At 45.5% G+C, this 14,946-nt stretch overlaps 1 protein-coding gene across 3 annotated transcripts in view; it reads right to left on the bottom strand.

Moving 5' to 3' along the window:
* The window catches only part of ADCY8 (adenylate cyclase 8), a 225,969-nt gene that overhangs the window by 13,742 nt on the left and 197,281 nt on the right, over positions 1-14,946 (bottom strand). For all 3 annotated transcript variants that reach the window (XM_027560824.1, XM_027560825.1, XM_027560823.1), the window contains 2 exons: positions 13,957-14,035; positions 5,881-6,039 (listed from right to left, as the gene is read on the bottom strand). In XM_027560824.1, coding sequence (XP_027416625.1) covers positions 5,881-6,039; positions 13,957-14,035 — 238 coding nt within the window. The remainder of the gene's footprint in view (positions 1-5,880; positions 6,040-13,956; positions 14,036-14,946) is intronic.

The following is a 14,946-nucleotide window of genomic DNA, read 5'->3' as shown; positions in this document are numbered from 1 at the left end:
TTTCTATTTTGAGTTCTGAAAAGATAAAAACACTGTACACTGCAGAGGGATTGATGAGTACAGAAAGCCCATTATTGTTTCACTGTCACCCTCCTCTGGCTGGATGTACAGGTTTGGGCTTTGCAGAGGATTCGAGCGCCTGCATGCTCCACCCTCTGCCCCTTACCCGGAAGCCAAAATGAAGATTTTGCCCAGGGAACCAGGTCTGGTTTTTCACTGGCCCAGGCCTGTCTGATTCAAAGCCCTGCGTGTCTTATACTAAGTGAAGTCACCTCTCTGCAGGGGAGAAACAGTGTCTGATACCTCCTGGCCTTGTATGTACCCTCAGGTCTCAGCTTAAATGCTATGTGCTCAGAGAGGACTTCCAGGACCCTCCAGTGTAAACGCCCCCTTTTCACACGTGCTTTTCTCTTACTGGGGGATACCGAGGTGGCTCAGTGGTAAAGAATCTCCCTGCCAATTTAGGAGACGCGGGTTTGATTTCTGGGGTGGGAGATCCCCTGGAGGAAGAAACGGCAGCCTACTCCAGTATTCTTGCCTGGACAATCCCATGGACAGAGGGGCTTGGCAGGCTATAGTCCAGGGGATTGCAAAGGGTCAGACATTACTTAGTGACTAAACAACAACAACAATTCTCTAACTCAGATTCGTCCACCGTCATAGAACATTAACACTAATATATAACTATGTTACATATTCATTCGTTTTAATGTCTGTTTTCCCAGAAAAACTCTTGCCTCATATCAGGCAGGACTTTGTCTTCTTTGTTTGAACCCCAGGATCTAGAATAACATGTGGCACATGGATGACCCTCAAGAAATCCTTGGGGAATGAATGACAGAGTGAATAGGTGGGAGGTGGGGCTGAGAGTGGAAGAAAGTAATCATGACTCATATTTTCAGAATTAACAACAGCAAGAATCAGAGGGCTTGTAAAATGTGCCAGGCACCACTTAAGCCCTTTATGCGTAATAATTCATGCAAATGTTGTAACGTAAAGTTGGGGGATACTGTTACTGTGGAGATGCGGAAAATGAGCTCTAGAGAGGTTGGGCATTATTCATGGTCACAGAGTCGTGAGAGGAGGAGCCAGGACTGAAGTTCAGGCATCAGATTTTCAAATATACCAAACGGCTCTTCTATGCTGAGCCCCGCTTACAGCCGGCCACACTGGGCACTTCATGCGTTCTTCTTACCCAATTTAATTCTCACTCTAGTTCAGCAAGGTTGGTATTATTTCCTCCTCAGCTGGATGACAGAATGGATTCAGAGAGGTTGCATAAGCTGCCCTGGGTCACACAGCTAGCTCGGGGCAGAGGCGGCATTTGTGCGGCACGGGCTGTCTGGCACCTGAGACAACTGCCCTTGTCACTGTCCTTTCAGAAGTTCTAACAGAGCCGGGATGAGCGAGCAGGTTTCCTGGGACTCAGTGAGCGCCTGCCTGACACTGCTGACCCAGCCCAGCTGGCCTGATCGGCAAGAGAGTCCCTGCCTGCGTGCTCAGTGCTATTCTAAGCCGAAAGTCAAGCAGAATAGCAGAAGCTGCCAGGACCTCTGCGTGGGTGACACAGCTGGAACAGACTCGGACAGGATGTTCCCAAGGGCAAGGCTCTGTCAACTGCCCTAGGCTTGGGTGGCTTGCGTCATTCCTTGTCACTGCTCCCCCGTCTCTGCCACTCACAGCCTAACAGCAAAGTGCAGGAGAAAAAGCACAGCATTTGGCTTGGAGGTTGTGCACACCTGGGCTTGAATTCCAGCTCACTACACACTAGCTGTGACCTTGGCGAATTCCTTTACTTCTCTGAGCCTCAGTTTCTTCATCGATGAAATGGGGAGAATCATTCTTATTGCCTTGTTGCCCATATCTGTGAGCACTGCCCTTGCCTCTGAAAGCTGGGACCCAAAGTCACAAATGTCCCCAAGCAGATATTCACAGGTTTGTATCACAGTCAGATTTGTAGCAAGAGAAGGAGCTAAAAATGCCTCTTATGGAAACAGAGCATGAAATCGGGAATTCTTGCAGGCTATAGCTGTCCTGTCTCTGTCACCCCTTCACATGTTACACCACTCTGCCTGTGTCTCCTGCACACACACACATGCCCACGCACACACACACACACACACACACACACCAAGTTCTTCCACACATACGTTCATATTTCCAGACATGCATCCCAATCTTTCCAGATACCTACACAATATAAATCATGCCACAAAGACATCTTCTATAACCATCACACACACGTACACACTCCCTCATCTTGACAAACTCCTGGGGCACCACGGCAGCAGCACAGTAAGGGATAACACGGCACAGATGGAAGAAATCCGAGAGGCTGGAGCAGAGTCGTGGCTTTGCTGAAGTCAACAGAGGCACACCATGGACCTCTCTGAGCCCCAGTTTCTTCATCACTACTGTGGGGGTCACAGAACCCTCCTCTTCAGGTTGTGAATAGAATGAAAGATCATTTTCATCAATTGCCTGTCTCAGTACCTGGCACACAGTAGGAGTTCAGTAAATGATACGGCATCATAATGTGAAGTCCTCCAGGCAAAGCGAAAACTTTCTCTGTTTAAGCCTAGCCAAGTGCAAACTGTTTAAATATTTATAAAACCACAAATGAACTTGACAAGACTTTCTATTGAGAATGTCTTATCCATGTGATGACGGCTGAGCCTGACCTTTATTTTGCTCAGTGGGGGTTTGGCTCGAATAATCGCTGATGACCTGGTGTCTGGGCATCTCTGGTTGCTTTCCTTTCTTTCAGGATGAAGTCAGCCAGTGCATTCTTGTTCTTCCCCACTGGTTCCAAATACTTCCTTGTTTTGGTGTCTTGATTGACAGGTGGCTTTCCTTTCATTTCTTTGTGGGTCTTCCCTCCGAGGGCTCCAGCGTTCCATCTGTTCCTTCCAGTGGTCTCGGTTGATGCTCAGCGACATTTCACTTTCTTGGCTTCCTCAAGAAGCTCTTGCAACAAAGTCCCTGACCTTAGGGAGCTCTAAGGAAACCAGGCTTGAACCCAATTCCAGAGAACTCCATCTGTTGAGGGTGTTTGGGGCCTTAATCTGCATCCAACAGACTCTCAAGGGCGTGAGTTCATCAAGAGCTGATTATTCAAGCAGCAGATGACTCATGCTCTTGGTTTCTCTCCCACTGGCCTTTTGCAGAGGCTCGGATAGGAAATGGACCTTGTAGGTCTCTCCTAACTCTATCCTAAGGCAGGGGTCACAACCCCAAATGTTTTCAGAGGTCCAGCAGGTAACATAAGTGTCAGGGTAGAGATGGATAAATTGGAGAGTCCATTCCATGTCTAAAGGCATCGAATCTACCAATTAAAACAAAAAAGCAAAACAACCAGCTGACCACTGTCCCAGCCCACTGGCTCGCTGGTCAGATTTGTCTCAGAATCAGCCAGTCTGTGATCTTTGTTCTATGAGTTTTCTTCCCCTGTTTGACTCAGTTTGAAACTCTCTAGTGGAAGGGTTGTCTTGGTCCAGCCTCCCAGACAACTGCCCTTGACTTTGTAGTGTCCTTGGCAAGGACTTTCTCCTCGCCACTTAAAAAGTCTCAGCAAAGGAACTCACCATTCTAGTTCATCCACCAACCTTTAATGAGCAAGACCATAGGGTAAGGGCACCAGGGCCCAAGGATCGGTGGTGCCCAAGGCTGATGTTGTCCCTGCTCCTGTGGGTCTCTCAGCCTGATGGCTGCATCACCATAGGGCTCTACATAGTGCTGAATACAGAGATATCTCCTGAGGGTGTCCAGGGCCCTGGGTCTGCCCTCCAGAGTCTCACAGAGCAAGGTCAGTCCCTCTCATGTGATAACCCTTCAGGTCTTTAAAGGCATCTTTTATTTCTCTCTTGAGTTACTTTTTTCTAGGTGGTTAGAGGGTGAACCAAATGACTTGATTTTTTTTTTTTTTCCATTTCTTACCTTTCACATCCACTCCATTATCAAGTCCTGTTGATTCTAATCTGTAAAGGTACCTGGGATTCATCTACTTCTATCTCACTGTGACATCTTAGGCCTCCCTATCAGACCCTTTCCTGGGCTATTTTAGGCTCTCCTAACTAGTTTCTGGTTTTGTGATTCTCTTATCCACACTCTATTAGCATTTGGTCAGATTAGGTAACACACTTTCCAAAGGCTCATACAGCACTCAAAAGGGTGCTCCGAACCCTACCATACTCCATAAGACCCAACTACCAGGCCCTGGTCCCGGATCTTCTCACGTCACTCATCACTCTTCATCCTTGGAATGGGTAGTGTTCCAAATTCATGTCCCCCGCACAACCTGGGCTTCTCATGTGGCTTATCTGGTAAAGAACCTGCCTGCAGTGTGGGAGACCTAGGTTCGATCCCTGCGTTGGGAAGATCCCCTGGAGAAGGGAAAGGCTACCCACTCTAGTTATTCTGGCCTGGAGAATTCCAGGGACTGTATAGTCCATGGGGTTGCAAAGAGTCAGACATGACTGAAAGACTTTCCCTTTCCCTTTCTTTCTTTCCACAGCCTCAGAATGAGCCCTTATTTGGAAACGAGGTCTTTGCAAATGTGACTAAGCTAAGATGAGGTCATACTGGAGAGAGAGAGTCCTAAATCTAACGACTGGTATCCTCATATGAAAAGAGGACACATGCCCTTACAAGGAGGGGGAAGGTCATGTGACTAAGGCAGAGATTAGACTGATGCAGCCACAAGCCAAGGAGTGCTTGAGGCCACCAGAAGCTGGAAGAGGAGGAAGAATTCTTCCTAGAGACTTCAGAGAGGGCATGGTCATGTTACTGCACTGATTTCAGATTTCTGGCTGCCAGAACTGTGACAGAATACATTTCGTTGCTTTAAGTCATGCAGTATTTATTATAACAGCCTTGGGGAACCGAGACAATCCCCTAGCCCAGCCTTCCTGTTCCGTGGGCACCCCAAGCTCATCCTTACCTTGTCCCTGCTTGTGCTGTTCTCTCTTTCCTGAACTGTCCTGCCTCCTCCCCAGTCTCTCAGGATGACTTGGGCCTTCCTATCACTCAGCCGCAGGTCAGGTGTGGGCATCTGCCCTTGCCAGCTGCTACTAGCAGGTAACATTGCCCACCCATCAGCACAGCACCGTCACAGTGTGCTTCTGTACTGGGCTGCTGCCTCTCTGCCCCCACTTGAATATAAGCTACATGATGGCAAGCCCGTGTCTAGACAATCCCCCAGAAGCGTCCCAGGGTCTTTTAGATGTTTATTGCACAGTCTGTGCCTGAGAAATGTTTTTTGAGTGTTTGTTGTGACTCGGACAACAGGAAGGTTTAGTTTGCTTTGCTCAAACAAGGCTGCCCTTTTGTAGTCAATGGCTAAGGCTTACTTCACTTGCTGTAGTGTCTTCAGGCTTCATCCATGTTACAGCATGTGTCAGAATCTACTTCCTTCCAAAGACTGAACAACATTCCACTATATGTATTCACACAACATTCCACTCTACGTACAGACCCCGTTTCCCTTGTCCATTTACCTTTTGATGGAGTCTTGGATGATCCCCAAATTCCGCTATTATAAATAATGTTGCTATGAATGTGAATGTGCAGCTGTCTCCTTGTAACCCTACTTTCAATCCTGTTGGTTACATAACCCCAAAGTGGAATTGTTGGATTTCTACATATATACACACACCTATGTAAAACTTTAAAATTCCAACTCAGTCTTGCGCTAGTGAACTTATTACATGCATCTTACAGATGAGGTACCAGAAGCTGGGGAGGCCACACGCATGTTTCAGAGTGCTGGGGAGTGGGCCTGGTCTCCATGCTCAGGGGCCCTCCGAGCACTTGGGATCAGTGTGTCCACCGCAGCCCTCCCACGGCTGCCCGTCCTCGGGGGCCGGACGAGCCTGGGCTCACCTCATTGTCCCGGTCCTTCTCCAGGAAGTGGCGGGCCACGTGGCTGGGCAGGATGTTCCGCAGCATGTTCTCATTGTGCTCCCTCAGCTCTTTCATCTCGTTGATCTCCTCTTTGGCCTGGACTCGCCACAGGAAGTCCAGGCGGGCTGTGTACTCCAGCTGCGGTTCAGGGGACAGAAGGGAAGGAACAGGTTCAGACACACATTTGTGGGAGGTGGACAGGGTTTCTCCGGAACCCTCCGCAGATGAAACAGAGCCCAAGCTGAACGTTTTGGGAGGCCTTTTGCCTGACACCAGGAGATCAGAAGATGAGCAGATTTTACAGGGCTGTGTACCTCCCCTTCCTGGCACCGGGGCACCTAGAATTTTGTCATTGTTTCTTTCCTCCACTGTGCGCTGCAGGTGCTTTGAGGTCAGGGTTCTTTCCCAGTTCAATATCACATCCTTACCATACAGCAACGTTCCTGGCACAGGGCTGGTGTTCCATTAATATTTCTTGACCCAAGAAATAAATTACAGTAGTAAAACCAGCTAACACGTAGGCTGTGCTCATTAGATGGTGCCAGGAACTTTCCTAAGGAATATACATGTATTAATACCTTTAATGGAGAAGGCAATGGCACCCACTCCAGTACTCTTGCCTGGAGAATCCCAGGGACGGGGGAGCCTGGTGGGCTGCCGTCTCTGGGGTCGCACAGAGTCGGACATGACTGAAGCGACTTAGCAGCAGCAGCAGCAGCAGGTATTTAATACCTATTAGTTCCCTCTTCTCCTAAAATCCTGTTTGGTTTTTAATTTTTAAAAATTGTTACTCTTTCTTAAAAACTTTATCTTTTGTGTTGGGGTACAGCTGATTAACACTGTTTTGATAGTTTCAGGTGAACAGCAAAGGGACTCTGCCATACATTTACATGTATCCATGCTTCCCCAACTTCTCTCCCATCGTAGCATTTCTTTTCATTGGAAAGAGGACAGTGTCCTTTCTAAAAAATCTAACAAACCATATTTATGAGGGCTTTTGGTAATGTCATTATTTCAAGTCTTTAACTGTTGAAATGAACAATATGTTGCACCATTAAACACATGGTTAGATGCCCTGAATTCAAGGGCTTAAAAAAATTCAGCTAGTTCTTTTCTTTGTCTTATGTGCAAGTCTCAGTGGATGTCAAAAATATGAAAAGGCAGAGGTGCAAGGTTATTCTTTCAGCAGAATTTCTAATAGCAAAAGCTGGAAACAATCCAAGTGCTCATTTTGGTTGAATAAACTTATATACAGCTATAAAAAGAAACGAAGACTATTTCTCTATATGTACTTTGATGGGTTGGTATCTAAGGAGGAGAAATACACGCACAGTTTGCCATTACCGATCTAAGGAAAGGGGTATCTATATATCTCTCTCTTTCCACATATATATATATTTCTTTATTTATTAAAAGTTGAAGTGCAAAAAAATAAAAAATCATTACAATGAGATGAGGAAGATGGGGTGAAGGAATAGGGATACATTTAAACTTTTAAAATTGTATCTTGTTTTATAAACCTGACTTTTGAATCATGGAAATATTTTACTTAATTATGAAACTGGATGGAATTTTTAAAAGCTCAAACTATATAAAATTTTTTTAAATGACAAAAAAAAAAGCTCAAACAAACAAACAAACCTACAGGTATAACCACACAGAGAGGAATTATTCCAAATGTCTTTTAACACAATAATTTGCAGGCACGTTCGTAGAGAGAAATATTCTAAGGCTAAAAAGAGCTCAACAAGAATCTTCAAAGTGTTTACAACAATCACCTGATAGGTGGTGGTATCTGTGGTATTATTGTGGTTTTGGAAAAGACTCTTGAGAGTCCCTTGGACTGCAAAGAGATCAAACCAGTCAAGTACTAAAGGAAATTCCTGAATATTCATTGGGAAGACTGATGCTGAAGCTGAAGCTCCAATACTTTGGCCACCTGATGCAAAGAACTGACTCATCAGAAAAGATCCTGATGCTGGGAAAGATTGAAGGCAGGAGGAGAAGGGAAAAAAGAGGATAAGATGGCTGGATGGCATCACCAACTCGACGGACATGAGTTTGAGCAAGCTCTGGGGGTTGGTGATGGACAGGGAAGCCTAGTGTGCTGCAGTCCATGGGGTCACAAAGAGTTGGACACGACAGCAACCGAACTGAACTGATTGTATCTGAGGGGCTTACTTGGTGGCTCAGACAGTAAGGAATCTGCCTGCAATGTGGGAGACCTGGGTTCAGTCTCTGAGTTGGGAAGATTCCCTGGAGAAGGGGATGGCTACCCACTCCAGTATTCTTGCCTGGAGAATTCCACGGACAGAGGAGTCTGGTGGGCCACAGTCCATGAGGTCACAAAGAGTTGGACATGACTGAGCACCTAATACTTTCATTTGCATTGTATCTGAGTTGCAAGATAAAGCAAATGAATAATCCTTTTCAACTTTTTGTATTCTGATTTCCCTTCCCAAACCATTTAGGAACTGGCTACATGAAAACAGTACCAAGAGTTTATGTGCCCTCAAAATTCATATTTTGAAATCTTAACCCTCAAAGTGATAGTATTCGGAGGTGGGGCCTTTGGGAGGTGTTTAGGTCATGAGGTTGGAACCTTCATGAATGAGATTAAGGTCTATAAAAGAGATCCCAGAGATGTCCCTGTGCCTTCTGCCATGTGAGGATGTAGTGAGAAGCCTATGAACCAGGACGTGGGCCCTCCTCACAGACACTGAATCTGCCAGCATCTTGGTCTTGGACTTCCTGTCCTCCACTGGGAGAAATAAATTTCTGAGTTTATAAAAGGAAAAAGAAAAGAGTTCCAAAGGAACTAACAAACATTGTTTATATGTTTTGTGCCAGGCTCTTAACACAGAATGATAATTAACACAGGCTGAGTCCTTGTCTTGAACTGGGCACTGTACTTAGCATTTCAAACATACTGAAAGTCTTTTAATCACACCATGGCTCAACAAAGCAGGTACTTTTTTATGCCCGCTTTATAGCTAAGGAAACGGAGGCACAGGAAGGTAAAGTCAGGTGCCCAAGGTTTCACAAATAGAGGCTGGGCTTTGAACTCAGGGCATTTGGACTCCAAGCTGTGGCTCTTAACCCCTGCACTCTACGAACATGACTTCATTCAGCTGTTCCCCAACTTTTGATAGATAACTATTAGACTTTTCCTTTTGCAGGTAAAGAAATGGCAGGTCTGGGAGGTTGAACATCTCAAGGTCATCTATTCTTCCAGGAGCCTCGCTGGGATGCAAATTTAATAATTTGGTCCCAAGGCTTGAGTCTTTCTAAGCTGCACAATCCCAGTGCCTATCTTTATCAGACCCAGAAGTAAGCAACTAGAGACTTGACCTCGTTAATCTCTATCTTTGTGCTCAGGTGTGAGGTCCTTTGCTCTGAAAGGAGAGTTGAGGCCAAGCCCAAACCTCAGGGCTGCAGTGAATCAGACATGAGGTGGGAGGCACCTGGCTGTCTGCTCTCTTCTGTCCAACATTCGGGATGTTCACCTGCCTCGGAGGAAGAGGAAGTGTTTGGCGTATTGCTTTCACATATGTGCAGGATGAGAGTCCCAATTATTCGGTTACATAACTGCCTCCGTCACTCTGGAGATGTACTGTTACACATGCTCCCACTGGGATGATGCTGTGTACCAGGCATCGGTGGGGATTATTCAGGCTTTAATAAAAATAGGGGACCTCTGAGTCACCAGGGAACACAGTGGGAGCCGGTAGCAGAGCCTGGAGTGGACGGACTTTATCCGGATGAACAGGACTCTGATGGGCGTCATGAAATGATGCTTGAGGTGATGCAGTTCTGCAGAAAGGTATCCTCTAACAGATAGGCAGCACCACATGGTGGAGAGGGCATGGACCGAGAAGTTGGAGCATTTGCATCCCTGTTTCTGTCTGGTTCTCCTTTGTGACTTTGTGACCTCAAGTGACTTGAGTCTCTGCTGCTGCCTTGCGACCAGATGGATAATAACACTTTCTCTGTTTGTCTTAGACTCTTGCTTCCAAAGTAAAATATTAATAGCTCACGATGTTTGAGCACTTACTCCAAGTGCAAATCACTGGGAGAGGTGTATTATAATTATATTCTCATATAATACTACAAAAAAACCTACAAAAAACCAATACTACAATACTACAGTTTTTTTTTTAACTCTACAAAAAAACAGAAACTGTTACTATCATACCCACTTTATAAGTGAGAAAATGGAGATACAGAATGTTGGATAAATGACTGAATGTCACTTATCTATTGAATGGCAGAGTTGGAGTTTGAATAATATCTACCCACTCCAAAGGTTACATCTGTAACTGCTACAGTTATGGGATGGAGCTATGTCATTTTAAAACCTTTTGAGGGACTTCCTTGGAGGTCCATGGGTTAAGACTGCTTTCCAATGCAAGGGGTGCGGGTTTAATCCCTGCTCGGGGAACTAAGATCCCACATGACTTGCAGCCAAAAAAACCAAAGCATGAAACAGAAACAGTATTGTAGCAAATTCAATAAAGACTTTAAAAATGGTCCACATCAAAAAAAAATCTCTTAAAAAACCTTTTGAAGGTTAAAAATAAAAAAGAAAATAATCAGATATCACTTAAGTACTCAGGCCCTCATTATTCACTTACTTGCTCTTACTTTATTCATATTCTTCATGAGATGTGGTTATCTGCTTTTGCAGGACAAGTGGAGAATAGAATAAACTGAATCAGAATTTCAGAAGAGCTTTGAGGAGGCACTAAGAGGCACAGAGTAATCCTTAAGGTAACAGGGAAGATAGAAACAGCTTTCCTATTCTAGAATGAGCCCCGACCCCGCTTCTGAACTTTCTCTTAGCCATCTCTGAGAATTTCTCACGTGTCAGTTTAAAACCCATGTGATGGAGTATACGTACACTTTTCTATAGGATTGCCTTGTCTGATTGTCATTTGCATGTCAGATGAAGAATTTCTCCCCTGTAACTAGAAGTCATCAGGACGTGGAGGACATGATCCCAGCTCTCACAGAAAACCAGAAAGACCTAAGTCGGGGGATACTGCCATTGGCCAGACTTTGACCTTTGGCTTAGTGTTACAGCTGAAACTGAAAAGCAAGGTACGGTCATATTGTGGGACGGAATGCCCTTGGTGCTGTGAAGATACACAGACAGTGCTTTTTGTTTTTCCCCCGATCGAGAAAGTGGAAAGGTGGGCTCTGGAGACTGATCTGGGGTTGAATTCTAGTTCTCTCACTTTCTAGCTCAGCAGCCTGACTTCCTTCATCTGTAAAACAGGATCCATCATAACGACCATTCAGGTTGTTGAGATGGTTCGATAATTCAGGTGAAGTGCCAGACACATAATAGGCGGCTGATACATGTTAACTCTTGCCTTCTTTCCTTTGATTGCCAGGTTTAGTTTTATTGACTTTGTTCCCCTGAGCACATTTTACCATCAGCTTCCCAGGTGGCTCAGTGGTGAAGAATACACCTGCCAAGCAGGGGACGCCATTTTGATTGCTGGGTTGGGGAGATCCCCTGGCAATCTACTCCAGTTTTCTTGCCTGGGAAATCCATGAACAGAGGAGCCTGGTGGGCTATAGTCCACAGGGGTCACAAAAGAGTCAGACACGACTTACTGACTAAACACATGTTACCATCCCGCTTTATTACAAATAACTTTATGTATGTATCTCTAGCTTCCTGGGGCTTTTGGCTGTTTCATCGCTGGTTTCTCAGGATTCATTACCTCCCTGTCTCCATGGTGATTTCTCAGTGGTATGTTTCTATTTCTGCTCTGGCTGATAGTCTTCTTGTTTTTTTCCTTTCCTGGTTACTTTTATTTTTTTGAAGTACACGCACAGAGAGACGGACTGGGATCCAGAGCACAGCAGTGAAGCAGACGTCCTGGCTCTAGCAGAAAGTGATGAGTGTTGCTGCATTCATGGTCTGAGTCTGCATGGAGAAATCCTACCAGTTGTGGAGAACAGGTGACATCTCTCGGGTGAGGCCTGGTATGATGCTCCATGCAGAATAATTTCCTGCATCTCTGACTCTTGAGGTCCTTGGACAAGGCTGGTCCACGCATAGCACATCCCACATCGCATTATTTAGTGTCCACTCTCCTCCAGGAGACAGGAAGCCTTGGGGCTGGGGGTGGGGTTTTGTACGAGGCTATCCACGGTGCCCGCCCCAGATCCTGGCAGACAGGGAAGTGGCATCAATACTATAGGCTCTTTATCTACTCAGGACAAATCAATGATGAAGTGCCTCCTCTATCTCTGGAAAGGCAGTGCTCAAAATGCTACATACAATCATCTCAAATGATTCTTCAAAACAGCCCTAGTCAGGAATTACTGTCTTACTTTAAAGAGGAGGAAACAGAGAGTCAGGAGAAGGCCACAAACTTCTTGGAGGCAGGGTGGGATTGGAACCTTGGTTAGGATGGTCCTCAAGCCGGATTGGGAGTTTGGAATAGACATATGCCTGTGAGTGTGCATGCTACGTTGTTTCAGCCGTATCCTACTCTGTGGGACCCTGTGGACTGTAGTTTTCCAGGCTCCTCTGTCCATAGGATTCTCCAGGCAAGAATACTGGAGTCCGTTCTATGCCTTCCTCCAGAGGATCTTCCCGACCCAGGAATCGAACCCACGTCTCTATGTCTCCTGCATTGGCAGGCGGGTTCTTTGCCACTAGCACCACCCAGTTGGCACGTACACATACCTGTATTTAAAATAGATAGCCAACAAGGAAGAAGGAAACGGCAGCCCGCTCCAGTGTCCTTGCCTGGAAAAGTCCGTGGACAGAGGAGCCTGGCGGGCTGTACAGTCCATGGAACTGCAAAAGGGTCAGACACGATTTAGCAAACAAACAATGATTGTATAGCACAGGGAACCTTGCGCCATACTCTGTGCGTGTGTGTGTGTGTGTGTGTGTGTGTGTGTGTGTGAGTTGCTCCGCCATGTCTGACTCTTTGAGATCCTATGGACTGTAGCCTACCAGGCTCCTCTGTCCACGCGATTCTCCAGGCAAGAATATTGGAGTGGGTTGCCATTTCCTTCTTCAGAGGATCTTTCCAACCCAGGGATTGAACCTATGTCTCCCGAGTTGCAGGCAGATTCTTCACTATCTGAACTCAATACTCTGCAATAACCTAAATGGTTTTCCAGATTTTGAAAAAGAATAGATACATATATAACTGAATCACTTTGCTGTACATTTGAAACTAATATAACATTTTAACTCAACCATACTCCAATAGAAAATAAAAATTTAAAAAAAGCCCAAACACAAAAATCCCCAAACCTGATTTATACAACTTCCATTGTTATTGTTTAGTTGCTAGGTTGTGTCAGACCCCTTGTGACCCCATGGACTATAGCCTGCCAGGCTCCTCTGTCCATGGGATCTCCCAGGAAAGAATATTTGAGTGGGTTGCCATTTCCTTCTCCAGGGGAATCTTCCCGACCCAGGGATCGAACCTGGGTCTTCTACATTGACAGGAAGATTCTTTACCACTGTCCCATCAGGTCAACTTCCATAGTAATAGTTTTATCCAGGCAACAGAACTGGGAGAGATCCCAGCTGGCCTCAGCCAGAAATTGAAAGCTCTGTTTTTTTTCCCCTTATAATCATTTCATTGAAGGAGATACACCAAAAGGGAATGAAAACCATATTGCTCTCCAAATCATCTCCAACTTAGTTTTTTATTAAGTGTTCCATACTAGGAATTGTTTTGTTAAGAATCACAACTTGCTGGGAATTCCCTGGCAGTCCAATCATTAGGACTCAGTGCTTTTAACTACTGGGGCCTAGGTTCAAACCCTGGTCAGGAAACTAAGATCCCACAAGCCATGCATGGCTCAGCCAAGGGGCAAAAAAAAAAAAAAAAAAAAAAAAAGGGAGGGGGAGAAACAAAAGAAAATAAAAGAAGAAGAAAAAGAAGAATTGCCACTTGCTGCAAGCTACTAAAAGTCATTTATGCAGAGGTGAGTGGTGGCCCCCCAGGCCAGTTTTATGGCAGCAGGAAATGCCAGGTAACCACAGGCAGTCAGAGGAAGACGTCAGATTACCTGCTGTCCATGGTAGAAAACGGCAAGAAGAAACATGGCCATTAGCAGCAGTGACGCTTCCTTGGTCCCCAGGAAATCTCTGTCAGGAGGAGAAATGCAAATAGTGGCGTGGTTATTGACAACTATGAAGGGACTTCAAGGAGACCCATTATGAAACTGAGATTCAGACTGGAGTGGGATAAAAAGAAAGGAGCAGCTGTTTTCTGAGCTCCCACTGTATGATAGGGGTTCTCTGAAGGCCTCCACGTAGGCTAATCGGAAACCAGTTGACCCCCAAGGTCACAAGGTCACGTAGGTCATACCTGGTGGAAGACTCCAGAGTCTAGCATCTAGACAATGCATTCACATTAATAATGATGTCTTCTATTGCAAAAAGATTTTTTCTAAATTTCAAGGAGGTCTTACACTTTCTTGTCACAAAGGTCCATGTGAAGACAGACACTCTTTCTTCAGTGTCATCCCACTTAAGAGACGGGCACATGGTACTTGCTATGCGGCAGTGCCTGTTCTCAGTACTCTAAGAATCACACTTAGGTTTTTATTACAAAGTCTTATTGCAATTTTGGGCACTGTTGTTCTCCTTTACAATCTCTTTTCAGCATGGCTGCTAGAGTTTTGTTTTTTTAATACCAAGAAGAAAAGAGGGCAACAGAGGACAAGGTGGTTTGATGGCATCACTGACTCAGTGAACATGAGTTTGAGCAGACTCCAGGAGATGGTGAAGGACAGAGGAACCTGGCATGCTGCAGTCCTTGGGGTCGCAGACTCAGACATGACTTAGTGACTGAACAACAACAAAACCAGATCACATTACTCGTTTGCTTTATAGCTTCCCAACCAAAAGCATACACATACTCAGAACTCATTCAAAGGTAACTTGACTCTGATGTGTTAAGGGACACAACAGGGCCATCAGAGATGAGATTCAGTGCTCAGAGAGTAGAATGGGCATAAATATGGTGGCACCCAGGCCATCTCCAGCCTTCCCTT

Source organism: Bos indicus x Bos taurus, chromosome 14, assembly GCF_003369695.1.
Source record: "Bos indicus x Bos taurus breed Angus x Brahman F1 hybrid chromosome 14, Bos_hybrid_MaternalHap_v2.0, whole genome shotgun sequence".
In the NCBI taxonomy this organism is placed as follows: domain Eukaryota; kingdom Metazoa; phylum Chordata; class Mammalia; order Artiodactyla; family Bovidae; genus Bos; species Bos indicus x Bos taurus.
Note: the sequence above shows the minus strand (reverse complement) of the source record. Positions and strands in the feature narration are given on the sequence as shown.